Source organism: Atractosteus spatula, chromosome 12 (assembly GCF_055471065.1).
Source record: "Atractosteus spatula isolate fAtrSpa1 chromosome 12, fAtrSpa1.hap1, whole genome shotgun sequence".
Taxonomy (NCBI): domain Eukaryota; kingdom Metazoa; phylum Chordata; class Actinopteri; order Semionotiformes; family Lepisosteidae; genus Atractosteus; species Atractosteus spatula.
In genome coordinates, this window is record NC_142717.1 from 46,484,227 (window position 1) to 46,508,475 (window position 24,249).

Sequence of the window (24,249 nt, forward strand, 5' to 3'; positions counted from 1 at the left end):
CCATTTACCCTGAGTCAGTCATTTCAAACTTCCTTTTCACTGCAGTATTTTTCCATTTACATAATTTAAAGGCTTGTGGCTTTTTTTGTGTTGCTACCTCAGAAGCAGGAGACGTGAGGCACAGAAATGTCTTCAGGCAGTCTGGCACAGATCAGCTCTAAGAGCTGGAAACAGCTGAGGCATCTTCACTACCTCCGATACTGATCTGGCTGTAGTTCCTGCCCTTACAGCTCTTTATCTCAGGTCATGCTCTGGGTTAATGCGCCAGATTTGATTTGCTTGCCAGGCTCCTCTTGTTCTCCATCTTTGTTTTCCATGACATCTGCTCTGTTGGCCGCCCTGTCCACAGACTGTCCACTATCTGTCCACGGACTCCGCTCCACCTGCGTTTCCCAAGATCCTGGGATGGGCGCTGCTGAGAATGATCCTGTGTCCAGCCTGCATCCCCAGACTCCAGCTATGGGACAGGGACTGAGATCCACAACTACAGCCTACAATTTACTAATGTTAACAACTCTCATTACAGGGAGTTTTCAGATCAAGTACCTGTTTGATATTTGCCTAATAGACACATGAATCACAGGAGCAGCACATGGATCAGGCTAAACCTTTGACACTATTTTCACCATTCCTGAAGGTGGAACCGTTACATTTACACAATGTTTTGGAAAGGAGCTGGTCTAGAAACTGGTAAAACCCCACAGGAATGCAGGCAGGCCATGCAGACTCCATGCAGACAGGAGCCAGAAAGCTCTAGCACTCTGAAGCTGTGAGACAGCTCTGCCTTGTGTGCAATAAACTTTCTAATAAATGAAAACAACAAAGATAAGTTTTATATCTGTTTCATCTTAAGGCCCATGTGTCTTCAGTAATATCAACAATGAAGACAAAATTCCAGTACAATTTTAACTATTACAGAAAGTTTGCCACCCCAGTGCAACAGTTGGAAACTGCCATCAAGTGCCTATTGAATAAAGAGCATCTGGAAACCAAAGAACGGTGTGAAAGAAGCATAGTGTGGAGTAGCAGCAGTGCATGTACTGTCACCTTTTCACTTGTTTTAAAAAAATCTACAAAAAAACGTGAAATGATTTGATGGCCACGCCTCTTGGAAGCTCTACTTGATACCACCAGTATCCCACAGGCGCTTGCGAGACCCGACGGTAGCCGTGACGTCACCTCCTGTGAACTCTCACCTTTACGCTTCCCTGCGCGCGGTTCTTACGCTGCGGGACCATTGTGAAGTTCGTCACGCAAGCGGCGTGCGCTCCTTGGAGAATAGTGTTTGCGTTTGAACCGAAGAAAGAGGAATAAAAATCAGCGGCGGGTCAGACTAGTGCGTGCGCGGAGCGTGAGGGCTGTGCTGTTTCGTGCTGTGCAAGGGCGCTTGGTCAGCGGCGGTCCGGACGGGGAGCAGTTTGCGGGCCGGGTTGTGAGCGGTCGGGGGTTTTGGCGCCAGGCGGACAGCTCGCAGGTAAGAGGCCGCTCGGCGGAGGCGGTCGGCGGGGCTGCGGGGCGAGGGGCCGGGGGCAGTTCTGTGCAGCCGGGCTGACCCGCAGCCGCGGCTCGGAGACCTTGCCGGCCGCCACCCCGCTGTCCCGGGTGGGCCGCCCGGCTGCGGGACGTTGCGCCGAGGCTCTCGGGCGGGGGGGACGCTGTGATCCGACTTCTCTTCTCGAGGATTTTGTGCACAACAACACTTCGGACGCTGAAACCCGTTGAGCAGCCCCTGTGCCAGGAGAGCGGGGCGACCGGGGCTGCAGGCGGGCTCTAGCCCTCGTGTGGGAGACCCCTCTTCCCGCTGCGGGCTGCGGGGCGCAGCGCCGCTCTTCTCGGACCCGGGTGTCCGAAGACGCCGGCGCCGCTGTGTTGCGGATGCCGGGAAGCCCCTAGACTTTGGGGGATCCCCCGTCCCTGTCTGGTGGGGTTTTTAATGCTCTTCGGTGTCTTAGACGAGGAGGCCGCGGTACCCGGCCAGGCTGGGACGCCTCGACGACCCTTTGTTCTCCGGGTGTCCGGCGTGAGTCGGCTTGGCCGGGGCTCCCCGAGACCGTGGGCATGCTGTCCGGCCATCTTGGAAAAAGCGTGTTTCTTCTCCGTTTAAAAAGGAGGGAAACCGGGACGGTGTCGGTGGAATTCGTATCCTAATGAAACGACTCTCGGCGCCGGTGAGTCGGGGCCTGAGGTGAATGTCCGGAGGAAGGGGTCATGCCGGCCCTGGGGCGCTGCAGCGCCGCTGCACAAAGGCGGCGAGGCCGGAGTGGCTCTTGCGCGGCAGTCGCTCCAGGGGGTTCAGCTGGGGGAAGTAGCCCGTCCTGCGGTGTGTCGGGGGGGAACAGTCCACTAGTTTTCTAACGGGCTTCGCGAGCAGTGCCCACACCTCACAGGTGTGCGATATCTCCTGGCGGCGTTAATAATAATAACAACTCCTTACACTTGTATAGCGCTTTTCTGGACACTCCACTCAAAGCGCTTTACAGGTCATGGGGGTCCCCTCCACCCCCACCAGTGTGCAGCCCCACCTGGATGATGCTCCAGTCCTCTCCCCACACACCAGCTCTCAGTGGGGAGGAGAGCAGAGTGATGAAGCCACTTAAGAGATGGGGATTAATAGGAGGCCATGATGGTAAAGGCCAGGGGGACATTTGGCCAGGACACCAGGGTTACACCCCTACTCTTTTCAAGAAATTCCCTGGGATTTTTAATGACCACAGAGAGTCAGGACCTCGGTTTTACGTCTCATCCTAAGGATGGCTCCTTTTTACACTATAGTGTCCCCGTCACTATACTGGGGCAGTAGGACCCACACAGACCGGAGGGTGAGCGCCCCCTACTGGCCCCACTAACACCTCTTCCAGCAGCAGCCTCCTCTTTCCCTAGAGGTCTCCCCTCCAGGTACTGATGAGCTGCAGGCTGTGTTAGGGCACCGCATCAGGGTTTAGTGCTTCTGTGCTTTCTTTGTACCGGGGCGTCAAGCTGCTGAAGCCTGTTGGTAAAAGTACATGGGACAGTGTGAGAGTGTGAGGGCTGCAGTCCAGCGTCGAGAGAGAGTACAGTGTAGCTCCACAGCTAGAAGGACTTGCTCCTCTGTTCCTCCTGCGTGACATTCCCCTCATGTTCTCGTTGTTCCGTTGGGCCGCTCGTCCCGGGACGTTGCAGTCTGGGTTGTTGGAGTGGCACATCGAACTCGGCTCTCGTTACTGACCCCCCTCCACCCCCGGCTCCGCAGGGCACCATGGGAAAGAAGCAGAACGGGAAGAACAAGAAGACGGAGGAGGCGGAGCCCGAGGAGTTCGTGGTGGAGAAGGTGATCGATCGCCGCGTGGTGAACGGCAAGGTGGAATACTACCTCAAGTGGAAGGGCTTCACGGAGTAAGTGCCGAGTCTCGTGCTGAGGGTGGGGGTTGACCGCATGGGTTCTGTTTAGCGGTTTTTGAGCACTTCCTGAGGGGCAATATGGCTTCTGAGCACTCTTGCCAAAGCTGGCAATATGGGAGTGAATAGTCTTCAGCCTGTGTACCAAGGAGAAGTGCTCAACATGTGAACTCTGACCTCTAGCCCTTGTGAAATGGATTTTAAGTTTCTCCTCGCATATCAATCTCCGAAGGGTCAGGTTCCAAAGTCTTAAGTCTTTGAGCATGTGTAGTCCTGCTCTTCACCCGAGCTCTGCTGATGCTCTTCTCCCTCTGAAGACCCGACTCCACACAGTGGTGCTGGAGCCTGTGGGGCTCACTGCCCAGGTCTGTTTAGAGACACGACTGTTGTCGTGTTCCTTTTTTAGTGCGATGCCACTTTACTTTTTGTACTTGGTATCCTGGGTTTTTTTTCCAGATTGTGTAATACAAATTCCATCACTCTTAGAATGTTACAGTGTATTTTTGATGATTTAAAAAAAAACTGTGCAGGTATTCAGTCAAGTTAAAAGATACAAGAGCATACGGACACTTACCACTAGATTCTTCTATAGCTTCTATCCACAAGCAGTGAGATTGGCGAACACATTTAGCCATCCCCCTCGGACCACACCTACACCATCTACCTCATTATGATTTCTTATTTATTGCACATTTCCAGTCATTGTTTACATGTCTGCATTGTTTACATTCAAACTGTCTGCATGTTTACTTGTACATTGTCTACTGTTTGTTTGTATATTGTCTTGATGCACTGTTTGCACTTTGTGTTTTTACACTTGTTTTACAATCGAGAGACTTTCTGTAAGTAAGAATTCCATTGTACCAGTACATGTACTGGTTTTGTCGGCGAGGTTTTAGTAGGAAACTGCGGTTGGTTGCGCCAGGCTCAGTCGTGAAGTAAAAGTGCTGTAGTTCTGAGTTGGAAGCTGTGTTCCTGCAGTGAGTGAGTGTCACTGTTGCCTCTTGTAGCGCTGATAACACATGGGAGCCAGAGGAGAACCTGGACTGCCCGGAGCTCATCGAAGCCTTCCTGGCCTCGCAGAAGTCCACCGTGGAGCGCACGGAGTCCAACAAGAGGAAATCCGTCTCGGAGAGCGAGTCGGAAGAAGGCAAGGCCAAGAAGAAGAAGGAGGCTGTAAGTGATGTCGTGTGGCCTGCTGCGCTGAAGAGTGAATTGCTGGAGGTCCCAGTCTCGGTGAAGAAAGTACACTGCGTCATAAAGAACCTTCCCCGCCCCACACGCGGTCACAAAATGGGGTGCAGGCAGACTTAGAATGAATGGGAGTGAACATCAGTCGGTCTTAGTGTGCTGTCACTGTAGCTCTTGTAGCATGGACTGTTACCTTCCATGATGTCCTGACCTTTCTTCCTTTTTAACAATAAAACATGAATGAGGTACTCGCCTTCATATGGGGCTTTTTGCGCTGAGGGTCCTAGAGCAGAAGAAGGGGCTGTTTCGTAGATCCCTGACGCGCTGCCCAGCAGATTGAGATGATGGTCGCAGACCCCCCTGCAGTGGGGAGCGGGCTGGGTTTAGTGTCCCCGGTCTCCGTGTCCGCATGCCGTGAACACCCGGCCGCTGGCAGGAGCCCATGGCAACGTTTTTTTCTCCCCCTCTGCAGAATGACAAGCCGCGGGGATTCGCTCGTAACCTGGACCCCGAGCGCATCATAGGAGCCACCGATAGCAGCGGGGAGCTCATGTTCCTGATGAAGTGGTGAGACCTGCCTTTCCTTCCCGCTCCAGCACGTTCGGTTCTGGGCTTGTCGGGGTAGTTTAGGTAAAATACATTATTGCTGCATTCAGGATGTTAAGAATTCAGAATTGCTTAACCAGAATGTTTAAACCCACGTGCAGCAGGAGAGGGGTTGAAATGTGTGCCAGAACCCTGAGCACTGCCTGGATCTTCTAGTTCTTCAAGAATAGGGTCTGAAAATGCACATTGATTGAATCGGCCTTTTTCCTCGCGGCTCAGGAAAGACTCGGATGAAGCGGATTTGGTGCCGGCGAAGGAAGCGAACGTGAAGTGCCCTCAGGTCGTCATCGCCTTCTACGAGGAGCGGCTAACCTGGCATTCCTGCCCGGAAGACGAGCAGCAGTAGAGCCCTCGCCTGGGGCAGCGTCTCTCATCTTGCAGGGGAACATTTAGTTTTTATCCTAGAGCAGTTCTGTCAAGATGGAGACTGCTTTCATGTGTACATATTTTAGACACGTCTTGTCCTGAATGCAGGCTGCTTGTTAATTTAGCTGCTTAGTTGTGAGCCAGCGGGGGGCTTCTGAGATGAGTCTCTCCTGATCTTGTGTGGGCCAGGGCCGGGGGGGTCAGACGCAGCACTTTTCCTGCGAGGGCGGCTGTCGAAGTCACTTTCCACCCGTCGGGGAATACACCACAGTACAGTCACGCTGCTTCAGTTCCAGCTCGCATCAAGGCTGAGTGGATTTCAGGTTCTCGCTCGTTTTTAAGTCCGTGGACAACCTACGGTTTAACTGTTGATTTGTTCAGATGGGGTTTTGAAGCTTTCTTTCCTCGTGCAGTTATTTGTTTTTGGAGTGTATGTCATTGTGAGCTTCATTCTGATGTGCATCTTTTGTTTTGTTTTTTTTTATTCCTGGGAACCGGTTTGACTTGATCGGTTGTTGCCTGGACTGTATTTGGTGTTTCAGTGTTGTGCTGCACGTGTTTAATTTTTTTTAAATCCTGCTTTAAATTGATCCCACCGACATGCGTGCACTCCCTGCCCCTGTTTCCAGAGAGTGTGGGTCACGCTGTGCGAAATTCATCTCTGCTGTTCAGGAGGGCTGACCAAGCGGCTCAGGTTTCCTGCTTTTTCAGATGTCTGTGAAAAGGTCATTGTTGGGGTGTTTTTTTTTCCTGTCTTACAATAAAGGTATCGTTGGACTTTCTCTGTTTGAGTGTGGACTGTTTCTCCTCTTGAGGTGGGACACCTCTGACTACAGCAGCACCTGTGACGGGACAGGTGCGCTCAGGCCTGCAGTCCCTGCAGAGGAGCCCAAGCAGTGTGACTCCTGATGAGCCCGTCGCTGGCCTGAGAGCGAAAGCGCTTCGTACATCCTGTGCTGCTCTCAGGGTTCCTGGGAAACTGAGCCGATCATTGGGCATGAAATACAAACTGGGAGCTCCCACATTTTAAGGGTGGGGGAATCTGGCGTTGGACCGGTGGCTTTGGAAATGGACTCTTCTTGCTCTTTAAAATGCGTTCTTGGGTTTAAAGAGTACTGACCTCCTTCTGTCGCACTGGTACAGCTCGAAGGAAGCTGACCCTCTGCTCAGCCCTGCTCCTGGAGTCCAGTGTCTCGGTTTGATGCGGCGATTGCTATATTTGGCAGTTTGAACTTGTACATGATACTGATCTTGCAGTATAATGTACTGTATTCACTTTTGTAAATTTTCAATTGTTCAATAAAAGTTTATATGCTTGCTCTGTTTTTAAAGCTGCTTTTGACTCCGGATGTCCCTCTCACTTGTAGAACCTGGGACCGTCCCAGGTATGCAGGGATGTACAGGTGTGTTGGAAGAGAACGTACACTGCTGTGGGCACACTGTACAATGTGATGACCAGGTCTGTCAAGTAAGCTTTCAATAAAATGCAAAGTGGCCTTTACAAATAGATACTTTATTGATCCTGTGAGGGAAATTGCAGTGCAACAGCCGCTTAACACAGACAACACAGCCACAGTGTAACAAATGATACAATAATGTAATCAGTACAGTGAGGGGTGCACTGAAAGAGTTACTCACAGTCCAGGACACACACAGAACCTGTCGCACTGTGGATGAATCAGTCTATTGCTGAACATGCTCTTCATTTCTACAAGCCTGTCATAGAGGGGATGGGAGACCTTGTCCATGATGGCCTCTAGTTTGGACACCATTCTCCTCTCAGCCACTGCCTCCAAGGGGTCCAGGTCAGACCCAATGATGGAGCTTGCTCTCCTGATGAGCTTGTCCAGCCTTTTAGAATCCACTGCTCTAATCCCAGGGCCCCAGCACACTACTGTATAGAAAATGGCGCTCGCTACCACCGACTGATAGAACATATGAAGCATCTTACTACACACACTGAAGGACCTGAGCCTCCTCAAGAAGTAGAGTCGGCTCTGTCCCTTCTTATAGATGGCCTCGATGTTCTTAGACCATTCCAGTCTATCGTCGATGTGCACTCCCAGGTACTTGTACGAGTCCGTCATCTCCATGCCACTCCCGTGGAGTGGAGAAATGCATTGGAGAAACTGTTTTACAGAAATGAAAATTAACATTGCGAGTCTGTTTTCGCTCTGCTGTCTGACACCTGGGTGCTGTAATGCGCTGTGTCCCTGGGTCCCTGGGCGGTGGGAGGGGGGGTTGACTTCCAACTGCAGGCAGTGTTGGCAGTTTGGAGGAGGGGTGCGTTCACGGCCAAGGTAACAGAACACCCCCCTGTCTCACTGCTGCTTGCGGTGGGTGGTGCTGTTTGTCCAGCAATGAGCGAGCTGCGTGTCACATGGACACAGCCCTGTTGTGCTGGAACAAGCAGGACGCTTGCACTGATCCTCAAGTACCGCCGTGTTATGGATCAATGCAAAGCAGAGAGCTGGAATATTGAACATAAAATGTTCGGTGAAAAACGGAGTGCTGGGTGGGCGCAGTAGATACTCCGGTAGAAGCTGGTAAAACAGGTGTCTTATTGCTCTTCGCGGCCGCTAGGGGCGCCCGAAGAAGATCAGGAATCGGAAAGTGACTCGGGTCTTGCAGGCACACGGGGTGAGGGTGGTTTCCAAGGGGCTCTTTAACCGGGCCTCATATCGAGCAGGCGCCTATTCGCGAACATTTTAGGAAAAATGTAACTTTTGAGCTGGAGATCCACTTAAAACAGCTAAAATAACTAATTTTATAAAGTAAATAAAAAATAGAGGTAAAGATTTGTCACTCGATGGTCAACAGAAGAAAAAACCGTCATGTACCCAAAGCGCTTCGCACGCAGAAAAACGAGCCAACACTTTCTAGATTAAAACACGAACAAGATGACTTATGTGTATTTTGTAATAATGAGAAAGAATATTTGTTACATCTGTTTAACTGCATATATACAAAACTGTTTTGGATAGATTTGCAAAATGTTATTGTTAAGCATTTTAAGGTAAATGTTAAATTGAAAGATTTTGATATGATTTTATATTTTGTTAGATCTGACTTGGGACAAAGGATATGTTTTTGTTATTAATCTGTCAATTATTTTGGGGAAATACTTCATCCACAAAAGTAAATGGTCTAATACTGCTCCCCCTGTTCATGCTTTTAAAGTTGAATTCCTTTTTTATTTAAATTCTATCAGAAATATAAAGAATCAAAAGGCAAGACGCACAATGGAAATGTAAAAAGTATCATTGCCAGCTTTTACAGTTGTGAATTCCTCTGGCTGCGAAGTGTCTATTTCTGTATCTGTTTTAATATTGTCTCCTTTTTTTTTTGGTAGTTCTGGTGTTTAAATAAAAAACTATTTCAGGACCTGAGCTGTGAGCAACCGAGCTCAGCTCTCTCGTGTCGGGCCCGGTTGCGCCGGTCTCGCAGGCAGGAGGTGCGCGGACAGCGGCCCCGGACCGCCGCGTGTCTCTCCCCGCGGGTCCCGCAGACGCGCGCGTGCCGGGCGGCGGGGCAGGTGACGTCACGCGTGTGATGCCGCCGCCGCTGCACGGTGCCCCGGGCTCCCGGCGTTCAGCGCCGCCGTCTCCCCCCCCGCCGGCCTGACTTGACCTTTTCCCCAAGAAACCACTTCCTCCGTGCATCCGCTCCGGCCATTTTTTAAAATTTAACTCCTTCGTGGAAAGTTTGTTGACGGAATACGGCAATGCCGTGTGTTTGATTTTATATATCGGACTTTGACGGGAGCGCTGATAAGCTTTTGATTCTACGAACCTTGTTCTATTCCTCCCCCCTTTTCGGTACGCGACGAACAGCAACTTGAGCACCGCGACAAAATGGCATTCGCTACGCAGTTAACGTAGTTTTTTACGAGCCCGTTTGTCGTAGTTATCTACCTGGAATACGCAAAAGAAAGAGACAGCAGTCAGGTAAATTGCTTCTTCATTTTGGTTCACCGCCGCGTTAATTTCCACTCCAGCAAACGTACGGTAAATATATGAATGGGATACGAAATAAACGTGAGCTTTTATTAAGACCTGTGTGTTGCAGTAACTTTGAAGCGCGAAAGAAACGGTGAAGTTGGTGACACCGAACGAGGAATTAAATGTGACTTTAAACTCGTTCTGCCTGTGTCAGCTTGCGGAATTAATGTGCAATTCACAGGCAGTGTTAAGTAACCCGTCGTTTCAAATCGGAAGCACTGAAATGTCCTCTGTGAAAAGTCCTCCGGCGCGCTTGACGATGAGCCGCGGACTCGCAGTCAGGGCCGATGGAGGCTGGCCGGTCTTCATGAGGCTGGAGACTGTGTTCAGGACTGGGGACACAGCGAGAGTCTGGGGAAATAGCTTAGCCTCGTACAGCATTCTTCATGCTCATTTCACAGCGGTACAAGCTGTGCACAGCTGTTTTTTTAAATAATAATAATAATAATAATAATAATACTTTTTATTTATATATCGCCTTTAAAAGTTTTTTTTTCTGAATTCGTTTTACCCCCGGAAAAAGAAAACCACTCTGCTCCCCTCTTGCCTCCTGGTTTGGGTTCTGGGGCTGCAGTGCATTCCGTGTGGAGTTTGCATGTTTTCCCTGGGATCCTGGGGGTGCTGCTCCAAGTGCGCAGTGGCTTGACGGCCAGGTGTCTGCAGGAGGCCGCCGGAGGTAGTGACCCTTTCCTAACCTCCTTAGGGATTTCCGGCTCCTCAGCGTCACCCCTTCATTTTAAGGTTCTTTGTGCTTCAGTTTCTAAGCTGTGTTCTGTAATTAAACCCCTTCTGGGTTAATTTTCAAAATCTCACTCGGCATTTAATTTTGCACTCACTTTTCCCGGTGTCATCTGTAAAAGAGTTCAGAGGCTCTTTCACAGCTTGTCCACAGAGGTCAGTGTTCAAACAGGTGTGGGAATCTCCCTCACATCAGGTCAGCAGGACAGATCGCCACTGTAGATCGCACTGTACAGGACGAGCTGTTTCCTGCCATGATGCCACCCACAAGGGGTTTCCTGATCCTGAAATGATTAAAATATAACTTGCTCGGACAGCCCCGGTCTTGGGGAAGCACAGTTGCCCCAGCCAGCTGGTGGAGGAGACCCACAGAGGCCTCTGGATGAAATTTTAGATTTTACTGAACAAGCCAAATGAGCATCCAGTCATCCATAACCTTTCCTGTGTTCTGATCCAGCAGGTTTGATAGGAAACGCTTAAATCATCCGTTTTCTGAAAGGGAGTTTTGATCGGTTTAGTAAGCTTGTTGACTCAGTGTTGACTCAAGCTTGTCCTCAGGAGCTGCAGGGTGCTGGGAGTCTCAGGTTTGATTCTGACCTGGAGCACCTTATGTGCAAAGTTTGCATGTTCTTTCTGTAGCTCTCTCTCTCTCTCTCCCCCCCCCCCCTTTCCTGGTGAGAGATTAATTGGAGCCCTGAAATTGTCCCTTGTATGTGTATGCACGTGTGACAGACCTGTGTCCTGTCCGAGGTGTATCCTGACTTGCTGAGTTTGGAGGGTGTGTATCTGTGCTGTGTGCTCATGTGACTGACCGAGGAAGAGGAAGAGCGCTGGAGGTCTGCTGCCTGTTTGTTTTTTGTTTGAGGGCCAATGAGGAAGAAGCAGAACGTGAAACAGCGGAGAGCGGAGGAGGCGGCCACAGCGCAGGAGTATGTGGTGGAGAAGATCATCGACAGGCGCGTCACGGAGGGGAAGGTGGAGTACTTCCTCAAGTGGAAAGGCTTCCCCGAGTAAGCAGCCCGGGAGGTCGCTCTGTGGCCGCAGTGGGCTCAGGTGTCAGCCAGCGGGCTCACTCTCCTCTCACTCTCTTGTGCTCTTTTGTCTTCCCCTCAGGCCTCGTCAGTCAGAGTCCCTCCAGACACAGTGAGCAGCACGTTGAGTTACACCTCAGTGTCACTTACATCTTCTTGCACCTTTGTGTTAAAGTTGTGGTGAACCTCTTAGTGAAAATTAGACAGGGTGTCGGACCAGGAAGAGTGTTTCTCTTCCGGGTGTCGGACAGAGGTTACGAACCGGCCGTCCACACGCGGTACGGTGCTCCTGGGAGCTGGCAGCTGCTGAAATGTGGGGGTGTCTCTCCCCCTCAGGGCGGGGTTCCTCTCGGGACCCCAGGGTCAGTCAGGGTCTCACTGGGGGAGGTGCGAACCTCCTGCAGAAATTCATTCACCCCTTTGAAGAATGGAAATGCTCGTGCGCTAAAGAGCACGCTTCTGTCCTAGAGCTGACAACACCTGGGAGCCGGAAGACAACCTCGACTGCCCGGAGCTGATCGCCGAGTTCCAGAGCCGTGTGGGAGTCCCCCTGGAGCCGCTGGAGCAGGACAGGGAGCAGCCGGACAGCGGAGAGGTAAGACGATGTCCAAGTGAGGTGGAGCTGCTAACACAGACTCTTCTTGTGTCCTGGACGGGCGAACGGGCAGTCTGTGAACAGAGTTCCTGTTGAAACAGGATATCGCTTTAAATTCGCAGCACATTTCCATGGGAACAGACAAGCTTATATATGTTTAAACATTTCTGAGCTGCATTGAGAATGAACAGGAATTCACTCCTGGAGTGGCACGTGTGTGCAGTGGTGGATGCTGAGTTAATACGGTTTAAAACTAGAAATGACACAGAGTGTGAGGGTGAAGGTGTTCCTGTTGCGCAGGCACTGGCGTGTGATGTCACTGATGTCTGCCTCTCTGCCTTGACTGCAGCAGCAGAGTCATGGTCAGGAGTCAGCTGAGCCTCCACGCGGATTTGCCAGCGGACTCGAACCCGAGTGTATAATTGGGTCCACAGACTGCGAAGGGGAGCTCATGTTCCTGCTGAAATGGTAAAGTGAATGGATTATTGGTGCCGGTCTCTCCAGGCTGTTGAGCCATTCCCCTGGTGCACTGTGGTGCATGTCCAGTTCCCCGAGGCTCTGTCGGGACCCGGTCCTCTGGTGGTGCTGGGTAATGCCCTGTTTTCCTATCCTGAACGAGGGTTCAGGACGCAGACCGCCAATCTTACCTACTGTGCTTCTCTGAGTGACTTTCTCAGCACATCAAGCTAATTTCTGGAAAGATACCAGTCCCTGCTACCAGTGCAGGACTGGTGACCTGTAGACTGAGAGACGGGAGCTGCTGCCACATTCCCACTTTTCCAGTGTGAGAATGAGGAGCCCTTAAATCAGGGCTGTCATAACTTTACCTCTTTAAAATGTATCCCCCTGGACAAAGATGGTCCAAGTGGGCTTCAGGACAGGCTCATTTGCTGGTTAAAAGAAAGACCCCTGAAATGAGATGTTGGAGAACTGAGAGACTTTTTATTTAGTTCAGAGATCAGGCTGCTTTAGTTTTATTTTCTTATGTGAGAAAGTTTCATTTGTTAGTGTAAACCACAGGGAACCGGGCTGAAAAGAGAGGGCGAAGATGTATTGTGCCAAATTGCACAACAGCAGCTGAATTCCGCTGAGTCGCTGCCTGTGGGCATCACAGTCGGCTGGAAAGCGCAGGTGGTGTCTGGGGGAGGACTCGCTTGATTTCTGTTCTCTTGTGTTGCGGACTCAGGAAGGGCTCTGAAGAAGTGGGCTTGGTGCCAGCGAGGGAGGCCAGTGTCCGGTGCCCCGAGGTTGTCATCGCGTTTTACGAGGAGAAGCTGACCTGGCACTCCGGCCACGAAGGCGACCGTCAGTCATGAATCCCAGCGTCCTTTGCAGTGCTGACATGTAGGAGGAGGAAACAGGTTTAAAGTTGCTTTCCACTGAATTTCTGAGCTCATGTACTTGGTTCTGTTCTCCAAACCTTTCCATGCTTCTGGGTATCTGTTTCAAAGGAAGAGGAGTGATCTCCCACACGCTTCTGGTTCAGTCTCACAGTCCAGACAATACATTTGATGTAATGTGAATGCAGCTGTGATCTGTGGTTGCTGGCCCTGCTTGTTCTTCTGTATTTTAAAACCTGCACCAGGTCTGAGCAGCTCTGGGCTTTAAAGGGCTGGTGTCCTCTAGGTTATACAGGTACTTTCCAATTAAAGGCTTCTATAAACCTGCAGCAGCAGGTGATACATCTTGCCCGTTATTTTTATAAACTGTGTGTGCTGTTGTGCAGTGCTCTGGGCTCGGAAAGTGTTCATGAATGAAGTTGATAGTTGTCGTGATCGGAGGAGAGATGAAAACTAGCGTCACCAGTGCTCTGCACGGGTCCCTGACTGTACTGCGCCGACGATCTGCTTTGATTCTAAACCGTCCAACAAGCACATGTTTTCAGTTCAGTAATTCCACTTCAGCTCTGAGGTCTGAAAAGAAATGACCAGATTCTTCCGGGATCCGAAGCCTGCACCAGTTGCGAAGAGGAGCTTGAGGCAGTTTTGGGAAATGTGACCGAACGACGGTTGAAGTGACACGAGAGTCCTGAAACAGCATCTTGCTGCTTTTGTGACGGTTTGGAAGAAGAAACGTCTGTTCAGGGTGCCAGGCCTTCTTCTTGTCCTGCCCTGGGAAAGGGGGAGCTGCAGGCAGGGCACAGAGCACATCACCCGCTGTTCTACTTTGTCCTGGTTTTTGTCTCGCTGGGTGTGGCACCCGAAGAGAGCCCCCCAGCAGGAGGAGGGTCAGACAGGCCCTGGCCAGGAGGAAGTGGCGTGGGGAAGATTGTTCGCGTGGCACCACGGCCCTTTCAGTGGGCTGCGTGGCAGGAAGTGAGACTGATTTGCTTCCCTGGTGCGAGCTATCTGGCTGTCCCTCTTGAAGAGAAGCCAGTTTTACTGTAATTCTCATTTAGCAACTATAGCGCCTTTGTAAACAGCATAAAAGTTAAAAACTGGAGGCTTGTGATGAGTAGGGCATCATCTCAAAACATCTAATAGTGAATGATGTCAAAACAACATCGCAGCCCAGCTTTGTCATTTCTCTCCCAGGAATATGTATTTTATTGTCTCTGATTTCAGGACAGATTAATTTTAAACCGTAGTGTGGAGTATTGTCTGCTGATGATGGTATTTCCAGTTCCAGTTTGAAATAGTTCATAGTTTCATTGTCTTACTGTGTAACTGTCTTTAGTTTGCAAGTTTGCAGTTGTTTTATTGTTTGACTTTCTTGTAAAGCTCACATGATATGTGTATAGTATATTTCTCACTATAAGGAACAAGATGAAAATGTTGGTCAACTGGTAGAATTTTTCCTGCCCCTGTTTTTTTTCCTCTTGGGAAAAGATGTCAGACAAGGAGAACTTCCCCAAAAAACAGCCCTAGAGTCTATAAATGGATTAAAATGAGAATAAAAAAGGCTTACAGTGCCATTTCATGGAAAAAAGTAAACATGGTCTGACTGTGCCATCATCAGGCCCCGATATATTTTGTTCTCTTATGAACTTTTGGATACTGGTAGCTTATCTTAAGCATCAGTGTGTCCTCCCTCTCTGTCAGCGCGGCTCTGTTCTCTGTTTGCTGTGCTGACCTGCGTGAGCTGAGGAGTGAGTCTGCGATGTGGGGCTGAGGGGGTCTGACTGATCCTTTCTAGCTACAGAGCCTCACCTCCAGCTTGAGGCCTCATGAGGACCTGGCCTTCCACACAGTGCTCCTCTTCCATCAGATACCCTCTCCTTCCCTGTCCAGACCAGTGCGCTCAAGGTGGTGCTGTGTCACTAACAACCAGGCAAGCTCAGTTCGCAAGATTGCCTTCATTTGTTTTGTTTTTTTATGTTTTCCTGCTTACGTCCTCATTCCATATCGAGAGAGAGAGAGAGAGAGAGGAGAATATAAAATATTACTGAAAAAAACTGTTACCCTTTATGGATAAAAAAATAAATTGTTAATTTTATTCCACTTGAGTTAAAAGCCTGTGTTGAATTTATTCGTAACTTAATTAACAATCTAACAGTTGTAGCAAAGCACTGTTGTTGAAAGTGGTTCAATACGATGAGTTGCCGTGGGGACAAATAGGAGCGTTGCACAAGGTAAGTGAGCAATTCTACTGTGTAACATCAGTTTCCTTCCCCTGGAAACATCCTGCCAGTGAGCTCTCAGAAGCTGCCAGGAATTGTGTACTGTAAAGGGAGATTAATAATGAAAAGTCATTGTATTTTCTGTGTAGTAAGGACATCATGCAGTAAGCAGACTTAAATGGAAATTTCAGGTGATGTACAGTATTGTGTTCGTGGTCTAGCGTAATATTACACATGTTCTGAGTTTTAAAGCCTCCTTTGTCCCTAGTCATGTGTCTGTTGGTGTTAAAATAGTCTGTGTGCAAAGGGGCAAAAGACTGCAGTGCGAGAATTGAAACCATTTCTTAATGAGGGAGTTTTGATGACTGACAGAAGTTCCGGTGTTGAGCAAGTCACAGGAAAATATCTGCGTGGGTGGAGTCTGTGTATCAAGTTGATCCACTTTTTTTTCTAATTGTTCAATTTTGTTGGGTAATTTTTCAATGTGGTCTCCTTAGGAAACAGGACCTCAGGAAAGAAGTATGTTATCAGAGCAAACAAGGTACATCTCTGATCTTCTGCTTTCCCACTCTTCCTTTGTCATGCGGCTCACTTTCACAGTGTTTGAATTACAAATAGGAACAGTGTAGCAGTGTAGCCTGTACTCACAGTATATTGTAATGTAATGGTGCTAAATCTCAGATATGATTTTGCATGTTTTTTACCTGTACATTGTTGCTGCTTTTATCCCAGATAAACCTGTTCTCAATAGGTACTTTACATGTCGATAAATTAGGAAGTGTGATATCTCTTTCCATACCATGAGCTGCTGGAGCATCATTGTGCTGTGTGCATTAGTCATTTTTTACTAAGCACGTCTAGAATTGTACTTTTGCTATTCTTGTACATATCATTTGAATCTTGCAAAGACTGTGTATTCATTGCAGTGGTTTTTAAATTGCATTTTATAAGTGGATAGGACGTTAGTAGTCATCGAAGTTTGAATATTAGCCTGAATAGTCCTGACACCAGCATGAATGGAGACAACTGACACAAGTAATTTGATACAACTTAGTGGTGATGAGTTAAACAGGCAATAGATTTAGTATTAAACTACAAACATGAGACACATGGCTGATATTTATGGTTGGAGTGGGGTTTCTCTACAGCCTTATTTTACTGCACTTTTCCCTGAATGGGTCACAATAAAAACCGGCCCCTGCTTGTTGGACCCGGTTCCCATTGTTTTATTTGATCCCCGACTGCGCTCAGGCATGGAGCTAGCAGCTGTATGACCACCGTCATGCCAGAGCCTAAATATCTGCAGTGGCCCTGGGTGACATGAGTCACTTCCAGCTCATCTCTGTCTTGCCATGAAACTGAAGTCTTACTTAAAAACATTCTCCTGCAACTTTACATCTCAATATAAACAATTGGAACTTTTTCAAACTAGTTTCACACAATTGCTCTGCTACAAAATTGCTCTTGTGAAAATAACAATCTCATTACTGCTGATTCAGGCACACTGTTGAAATCTCAGAGATCTCAGTGCTACATGTGGTGCTGCAAAGCATGACTTCCAACTAGCTGCTACAGACACTGCTTTCTCTGACTCTGCCCTTAAGCTGCTCAAGTCTTACCCGAGGCTCGACATTTTATCCTTCTTGGTTTTAGTTCTGAAGTTGGGTTGATCCACAGGTGTTTCACAGGGCTCATTACTGGGACCCCTCTACAATTTGTTTTCCCTCACTCAAATCTAAATAACATGGTCGGAATATTCTTTTTTTTATACAGCGGACACTCATGTTTGTCTACACTTCACCTGATACTTGAGGAAACTGTTTGTTTCAGTGCTCTCCTACTGCATTTCTGATACAGGTTTAGATGACACAAATCATTTCACATCTTAATTGTAATAAGATTGATATTATGTAATTTAGTTTCTCCTTTCAGTTATGTAAAACCAGTGCTGTAACCTTGTTCAAGTGTCCATCCTGGACAGAATTTCAAACCTCATTGACAGAATATTGCAACAATTTTATTTAACTACCTGGGAAATAATGCCAAGCTGTGTCCTATGCTGTCTTTATCTATAATACAGACAACATATATAATACAGGCAAAGCAGTGGCTCTGTGGCTCAGGATCTGCACCTGTGGCTGGAAGGTTGCCAGTTCAAATCCTGTGGCTGGCAGAGGAATCCTACACCATTGGGCCCCTGAGCAAGGCCCTTAGCCCCAACTGCTCCAGGGGCACCATATAAATGGCTGCCTCTGCACTCTGACCCCCAAGCTTCTCTCCCTGTCTGTGTGTCTCATGGAGAGCAAGCTGAGATATGTAAAAAGACACATTCCTAATAGAAGAAATTGTATTTGGCTAATAAAGTGATCTTATCTTATCTTATCTAATAGTAAAACAGAATTGTGTTGCCTTTTCTTCTGGGATTGATTATTGTAGCATCCTACTTGTAGGAATCTCTAAAACTACACTTACCGAGTAACAGTATATTCAGAGTTAGGTAGCTAGAATCTTGACTAGGTCACAAGTGAGTGATCTTGCACCTGCCATGTTTTCAGTTGATTTTAAGATCCTCCTGCTTATGTCCAAGGTTCTACACAGTATGACTCCTCAGTATCTAGCTGATATACAATATTATCTGATATATTGTTTGCCTCCATGTGACCTTTGCTGAGCGGAAGAGGGGGTCGCAACAGTACAAACACTCAGTCAGGCCTGCTCCCCGTGTGTGTCGTAAAGACAGCTGTGCTGCTGTGGGCAGGAAAGGACATCTGGGCCAAACTGGGGTCCGAAGCTGCACAGCTGTCTGGCGTCACTCAGTTGGGATTGTTCTCTGGGGTGGGGGGAGGAGAAGTCTGTTTTTCAGATAAGGGGCTCTAATCTACACAGGCAGGGTTAAGACTCCCCAGCACATTCACTTATAATCCTTTTGTAAAGCAACCTGTATGGGGTGAAGGCATCTGGCATAATACGAAAAAGAGCACTAATACCCAGTCAGGTGTCTGCAATATTTTTCAGAACATGTCATCTTACTGGTTACTGTGGACATCACAATGTGTATGCCTCCACTATCCTGAAGGTCAGTGGGATGATTCTCTGCCCCCCTGACCACATCCAGTTCGGTGCAATGATGCACTGACTCATCTTCCCTGCGGCTTCAATCCACATGACCAGTGCCTCATCCCCTCGGTTACTAGTTGGATAATCTGTCCCTGATATAGCTCTGTTCCTCTAAGAAGCACAGGGATCTCCCCTCCTTGGTTATTTAAATTGGGGCTGACAACACAACACTCATCACCCAAAATACAGTATATCCTTGTGTGCTGTTAGGCCCTTTAATTACAGGTTGCTCTTTATAGTCTCCAAACTAACTCACAACCCCCTGCTTTAATAAGTATTTACAAATCGGTGTTCTGTGGGTGAAAAGTAAACTCAGAGCGCTGTCCGGCACTAAATTGAGATAATAACTTCAGCTGGCTTCCCGAGTGGCTCAGCTGAACAGTGGGACAGCAGCAGAACCCTGGAAGAGTGAAGCCAGTAGATGAGAGGCTTGTTGACAGACTCGGGGAGGTGTCGTCTGAGGTCAAGGATAATTTTGCCTGGATTCCCTGTGTGGGGCACTGGCAGAAAGGTCAGTGTAATTGTGGCCAGGGGAGGTCAAAGCTCCTATTGGGAGGAACTTAGTTCAAGTGGACAGCTGCGTCAGCATGCGTAGGCTGCAAAGGAACCAGTAAAGGTTTATTCTATGCTGAGAAAAGAAGAAAAGAAACAATGTTTCAGCTGTGGTGCCTTCTTCAGGTGTCACAGCTGAAACTTTTCTTCTTCCTTTCCTTCAGCATGGAATAAACCTTCACCTGTTCCTCCTGGGAGGAACTATCGTCCTGTCCAGAAACAATATTCCCACACTTCCACTCTGTTGCTGGCGCAGAGGGCGCTGCCGTGCACTGAGGTACTTCCTATGAGGGTGCTATTGATATTCACAGTGTGTCTGTGTCTGTATCCCTGAAGGGCCTGTGAATGGACTGTCGTGATGAAACACAAACCTCCCTTTCCCAGCTGCAGTGTGGGCTGGACTGTCGCGCTCATCCTGAGCTGAGCACCGCCTCACCCGCGGACAGGAAACCGCAGGGCCGCACCCTCTGGTCTGAGAATCAGTTGTCTCTGTAGCCATAATTCATTGATGATTATCATTGTTGTTAACAAACAAGCAGAGATAAATTTCACGATGAAGAGTAGAAGAAAAAATAACATTTCAGCGCAGTGAGAGAGGGGAAGGGAGCAGGAATATGGAGGAAAGGGGCGAGGAGGAGAGAAAGAGAATCCAAACGAATGGAGTCTGAAATCTGTGAGTGAATGAAGGCGTTTAAGAGGAATATATTTGACCAGTAGGGTCTGGTGAAAGATGTGATCCTAATCTGTCTGGGGTCAGAGTCCTGGACCTATGAAAGGAGTTAGAAAGGTCAGCATTGTAACAGTTTTCTGCTGTAGAGTGTTTTAATAAGACTAAAAACTGAAACAGAATGATTATTGATCGAATAGGGAATCAATGTGTTTGTGTACATTGGCTGCAAATGAACAAGTAAAGGTTAATTGAAAATTGAAAAATAGACAGGAGAAACACATTTCAGCTGTTTAGCCTATTTGTCCAAGTAACCTGTACATTCCTGAATCAGGTACAGATAAATATCCAAGTTCAGACTCACACCTGAAGAAAGTTCAACAGCCAAAACGTGTTTCTCCTTCTATTTTTCAGTGTGGAATTAACCTTCACTTGTTCCTTTACAGAACAATTAAGGGACTTTCAGAGACATGTTACCCCATCGCAGCTACAGTGTGATTCTCAGAGAATTAATCACAAGTAGCACTACTGTGTACCAGAGCACATTTGATTGTGTGACTTTTCCAAGCCAGCGTTATTGCTTAAACTAGCAGCACACGTACAATCACCTTTTCCTGCTACAGAGCTGTAGCTCCTGGGTCAGTGATGCCGAGTTTAGAGAAGAATAAAGGGGCTGTTGCAATACTTCACCAATGTTTTAATGTAGGGAGTCTAGTGTAGGAGAGGCGACGGCCTTCCTGATCCCCCTCCACCACCATTCTCACTTATTTCACCCAACGGCCCCCTCCTGGGGGTGTTAAGGTTGTATTGAATCGGCTGTGTCTCCTGATCAGTTCAGGCCTACAGACACGCCTGCCGGTCACATGCTGAGTGACCCCTGCAGACTTTAAAACCGCATCAGACAAGAATGTAGTGTTTCAGTCCTTGGAAGATAAAGTTCCTCCCTTCCATTCTGTTTCATTACAGATAACAAGATCATCAATATGCAGCTAAATTTCAAAGACCCCCCAGAGCACTCCCTCTAGAAACGCAGTGTTTAATAAACTGTATCTGGCAGGATCCTTCCAGTCGATATCTGAGCACGTTCCTCTGCTTTGAATACTGCATTGACTGTGGTCTGTTACACTATACTGATCTACATTGTATTTGTCGTCTAAATTATCTCATGAAGCTTGTCAATTCCTTTCCCCCTGTGCGCTAGTGGCTCCAGACCTCTTCTTCCTGAAAAGCCCTGTTGACTCACCGCTGCTGAGAGGCTGCGTTCAGGTCTGAAGTATGTGGTAGTCTTCTACACCACTGCTGGCAATCACACACCACAAAAAGGCCTCATTTCTAGACATAATCTGAATGCCTCCACTAAAACAAAGACAAAAGAAATCGATTGATCTGTGCCCAGTGCTGAAGAACAACAGCTCACTTATTCTCACTTGCTCTTTACCAGGAAGTCTCAGAGGTGTCAAAGTTCATTTGAAAACTTATGTGCTAAAAACTCTTAGCATGCGTTTACATAATCGAGGAGAGAGGCATGTACTCGGACCGGCTGGAAATGTAGGAGGGCAATGGTGAAAAAAATAAGCCTTAGAGTACAAACATAAAAGACATTTCATGGTAAGAAAAAACAGCTTTTCTGAGAAGTAGCTGTTGTGACACCAGCAGGCTGTACAGTATATGCACATCACTTCTTATCGCAGTACCGAGAATCAGCCTCTGTGCCGAAAGCTTTGTTATAGCTGTAAACACTGCAGATGACAGAGGCCACTGACTGACTCTTGGCTGATAACACTTCATTCTAAACGTCTTCTCACAAATAGAGCAGATATATTCCTCCAAATTCAAAAGAGAACAAAGTAGAAGTGGTCACGTGGTGCAAACCTGATGTTTGGTTCTTGTTGCAGTAATAACATTATTAATAATAAGATGATGAAAAAGAATACTTGTAATGAAACTGAAAGCACTAGCAGTTCAGTAGGAGGAATGTAATACAAGAGAATAAAGAAAAGCACAAACCAAGAGTAAAACTAAATTAAACTGAAATTACAAAGCTAAAGTCAAAAGACAAGTCTTCAGAGATTTAAAAATTAGGGTTTTGAGATTTCAACTGTGTGGAGTCGTGTCTTCGGAGGGAGAAGAGCATCAGCAGAGCTCGGGCACTATGTCCTTAAAGTAACCAGTGGACAGGCCACTCAGTGAACACTGTCATTTTCTTAGTGATTCATGATGCTGTGATTGACCATCTCAAAAGAAGAGAAGGATATTAAGTGACACTAGCAAATCATTAACTATCTTAACAAGGGCTGTTTCAGTGCCTTGTCTCTTTCTAAACCTTGACTAAAAAGGTCAGGAATGGTAGAACTGTCAAGTGCTACAAAAACACTTCTGGCATTTTGTTTGTTCTTGCTCAGCAGGTTTTTGAGATACTTCTGATTGATGCCCAAGTAAAGATAAGATCTTTGTCTTGATGAAACCCACTGCATACTGTAGCACTCTGGCAGCTGAGATTTGAATCCACTCCATTGTGTGGAAATGGCCTTGCAGTACTCGAAGGCTGAGATTCTGTGTTACTTTATTCAAAGGAAACAGCTCACAGAATACTTGGAATATTATAGGAACTGAAACGATTATCTGTACAAACATGTTTCAAAACATTTAAGAATGCAGAATGTAAAGAGATCTCGAAAGAGTTTATTACATCTTTTAATAAAAACTGCATTCATGTTGGACCTAGAGTCATTGCAGTGCATAAGCATTATAGTCCAAAAACAGTTTTTTTTAATCCAAAAATTCTTAGTTGTGCCTTCTTTACAATTCTACACAGTAAGGAAGGTATAGCTCTGCACACTGGTGGCCCACAGGTAATGTCACCAGTGTCTTACAATGTAGTTCTTTTAGCTGATCTATGATAACCTCTTGGGCAAACAACATTTCTACAGAAGTGGACCCGCAAGAAAGGCAGGATCAAACTTCTCTTTCACACTTAGGGAACATGAATTACAGTAATTTGAATCAGGGCCTTAGTAACCAAGTCCAACTTGACATGCTGCAGATAAATTCTCTTACACAAGCAAGACATAACTTTCATATAAATTCAAAGAGTAAAAATTTTATTTTTTTCTTTAACTCTTTTTCCAAAGCAATTTACATTTGTATTCATTTATACCTCTGGAACTTTCCCTGGAACAACCTGAGAGAAGTACCAGCCTCAGGGTACAGTGATAGTAGTGCCCCGTCTGGGACTCAAGCCCTGACCACACTGATGCCTGGATGTGATTCTTCTGCTCCATGTTGCAATGTGTGGATGTGATTGTACATGATGACTCGTGGAAAAAGCGGTGCTGGAATGCTGATCATTAATCTGTTCCTCATAATAAGACAATATCTTGCTACTTTGTTGGAGGGATACTGTGGCAGAGCCAGGAAACTATGTTATCTGTTATGTTATGAATGTTGTCTGCTTCTAGGCATTTTCTCTTTAAACAACAGACTTATGAACTATAAACATAAGATACAACATTTATAATGACATTGATGCATGTTTATTTTATTATTTAGAAATTTAAAACACATCGTAAAGGTTGCAAATGAGATCAGGCTGTTTTGCACACACATCCTCCCTGGTGGTTGCTTGTAGCTAATTAATCTAAGGATCTCACAGCTGTTTCTTGAAAGAAAACCGAGACATCAGCATCAACAGCATGGCTGGGTTGATTGTTCCATGCTACCACCACCCTTTATGTAAAGAACTGCCTCCTGCTCTCAGTTCTAACTGTATGTCCCTGTAGTTTCCATGTGTGCCCTGAAGAAGTCTGTTGGGCTGACTTTGTCAAAGCCTTTGAGGATTATGTAGAGTCGAGTCTTGTTATAATCTTCTCTTTTCAGCACTTAAAAAGTTCAGTTCCTTCAGCCTGTCAACGTGAGACATTCCTTATACACCAGGAATGCATCTGGTCTGTCATTTCTGGACTGATTCCAGAGTGTAGAATATGCACAGCAAGTTTCTAGAAACAAAGAAATGTTTTATGATTAGTTTATTCTTGTTGGCAAATACATTTGCTTCCTCACTTTGCCTAGAAAATAAAAAGGGTGTCAACATAATCACCCAAGTCTTTTATATAGGTAGATCTGACACGTTTTCCAGAGTGTCATACAGTTCTCACAGTGTTTTGTCTCCCTATTTGTAACCTTTTACACTTGTGCACATTGACTTCATCCATCAGGTGTGTTTCCAGTCTTATATTTACCCATAGTATTTTGATTTTCCTTTGCAGTTTTGATGGTGTTTGCTAATCCTGTCATATGGGTGTTATCTGCAAACCAGTTTCCAGTAGTGAAATCATCCTCCAGGATCTGCCGGTAGTTTCTCTAATGGTACACTAGCAATTTAGACCATTAATGTAAATAAGGGAGAGTGGTAGTCCCTATCGATCCAGGTGTGTGTGTGTGTGTGTGTGCAA

The 24,249-nt window shown here is 47.1% G+C and overlaps 2 protein-coding genes across 8 annotated transcripts; both read left to right on the forward strand.

Annotated features, from left to right (window-relative positions):
- Nucleotides 1-1,200: 1,200 nt before the first annotated feature.
- Nucleotides 1,201-6,320, forward strand: LOC148823217 (chromobox protein homolog 3-like). Its single transcript, XM_088929009.1, has 5 exons — nucleotides 1,201-1,474; nucleotides 3,230-3,372; nucleotides 4,386-4,551; nucleotides 5,039-5,133; nucleotides 5,392-6,320. Exons 2-5 carry the CDS (start codon nucleotides 3,236-3,238, stop codon nucleotides 5,516-5,518), a joined length of 525 nt encoding a protein of 174 aa, XP_088785135.1. The 5' UTR covers nucleotides 1,201-1,474; nucleotides 3,230-3,235; the 3' UTR covers nucleotides 5,519-6,320.
- A 2,561-nt stretch (nucleotides 6,321-8,881) lies between these two features.
- On the forward strand, nucleotides 8,882-15,348 carry LOC148823218 (chromobox protein homolog 3-like). Of its 7 annotated transcripts, XM_088928985.1 has the most exons (7): nucleotides 9,388-9,485; nucleotides 10,063-10,215; nucleotides 11,143-11,287; nucleotides 11,391-11,420; nucleotides 11,777-11,903; nucleotides 12,253-12,371; nucleotides 13,090-15,348. In XM_088928985.1, exons 3-7 carry the CDS (start codon nucleotides 11,148-11,150, stop codon nucleotides 13,217-13,219), a joined length of 546 nt encoding a protein of 181 aa, XP_088785111.1. In that variant the 5' UTR covers nucleotides 9,388-9,485; nucleotides 10,063-10,215; nucleotides 11,143-11,147; the 3' UTR covers nucleotides 13,220-15,348. The 7 variants fall into 7 exon arrangements, with proteins under 7 accessions (XP_088785104.1, XP_088785103.1, XP_088785109.1 ...); XM_088928978.1 differs by lacking the exon at nucleotides 10,063-10,215 and having other exon boundaries at nucleotides 8,882-9,545; XM_088928977.1 differs by lacking the exon at nucleotides 10,063-10,215 and having other exon boundaries at nucleotides 8,882-9,485.
- Nucleotides 15,349-24,249: the final 8,901 nt, after the last annotated feature.

Bases quoted from the DNA above. Each gene is read 5' to 3' on its own strand.
- LOC148823217 (XM_088929009.1), top strand. From the start codon at position 3,236: ATGGGAAAGAAGCAGAACGGGAAGAACAAGAAGACGGAGGAGGCGGAG. The intron at 4,552-5,038 runs GTAAGTGATGTC...CCCCCTCTGCAG, and splicing joins CCAAGAAGAAGAAGGAGGCT to AATGACAAGCCGCGGGGATT. The intron at 5,134-5,391 runs GTGAGACCTGCC...CTCGCGGCTCAG, and splicing joins CTCATGTTCCTGATGAAGTG to GAAAGACTCGGATGAAGCGG.
- LOC148823218 (XM_088928978.1), top strand. From the start codon at position 11,148: ATGAGGAAGAAGCAGAACGTGAAACAGCGGAGAGCGGAGGAGGCGGCC. The intron at 11,904-12,252 runs GTAAGACGATGT...CCTTGACTGCAG, and splicing joins AGCAGCCGGACAGCGGAGAG to CAGCAGAGTCATGGTCAGGA. The intron at 12,372-13,089 runs GTAAAGTGAATG...TTGCGGACTCAG, and splicing joins CTCATGTTCCTGCTGAAATG to GAAGGGCTCTGAAGAAGTGG.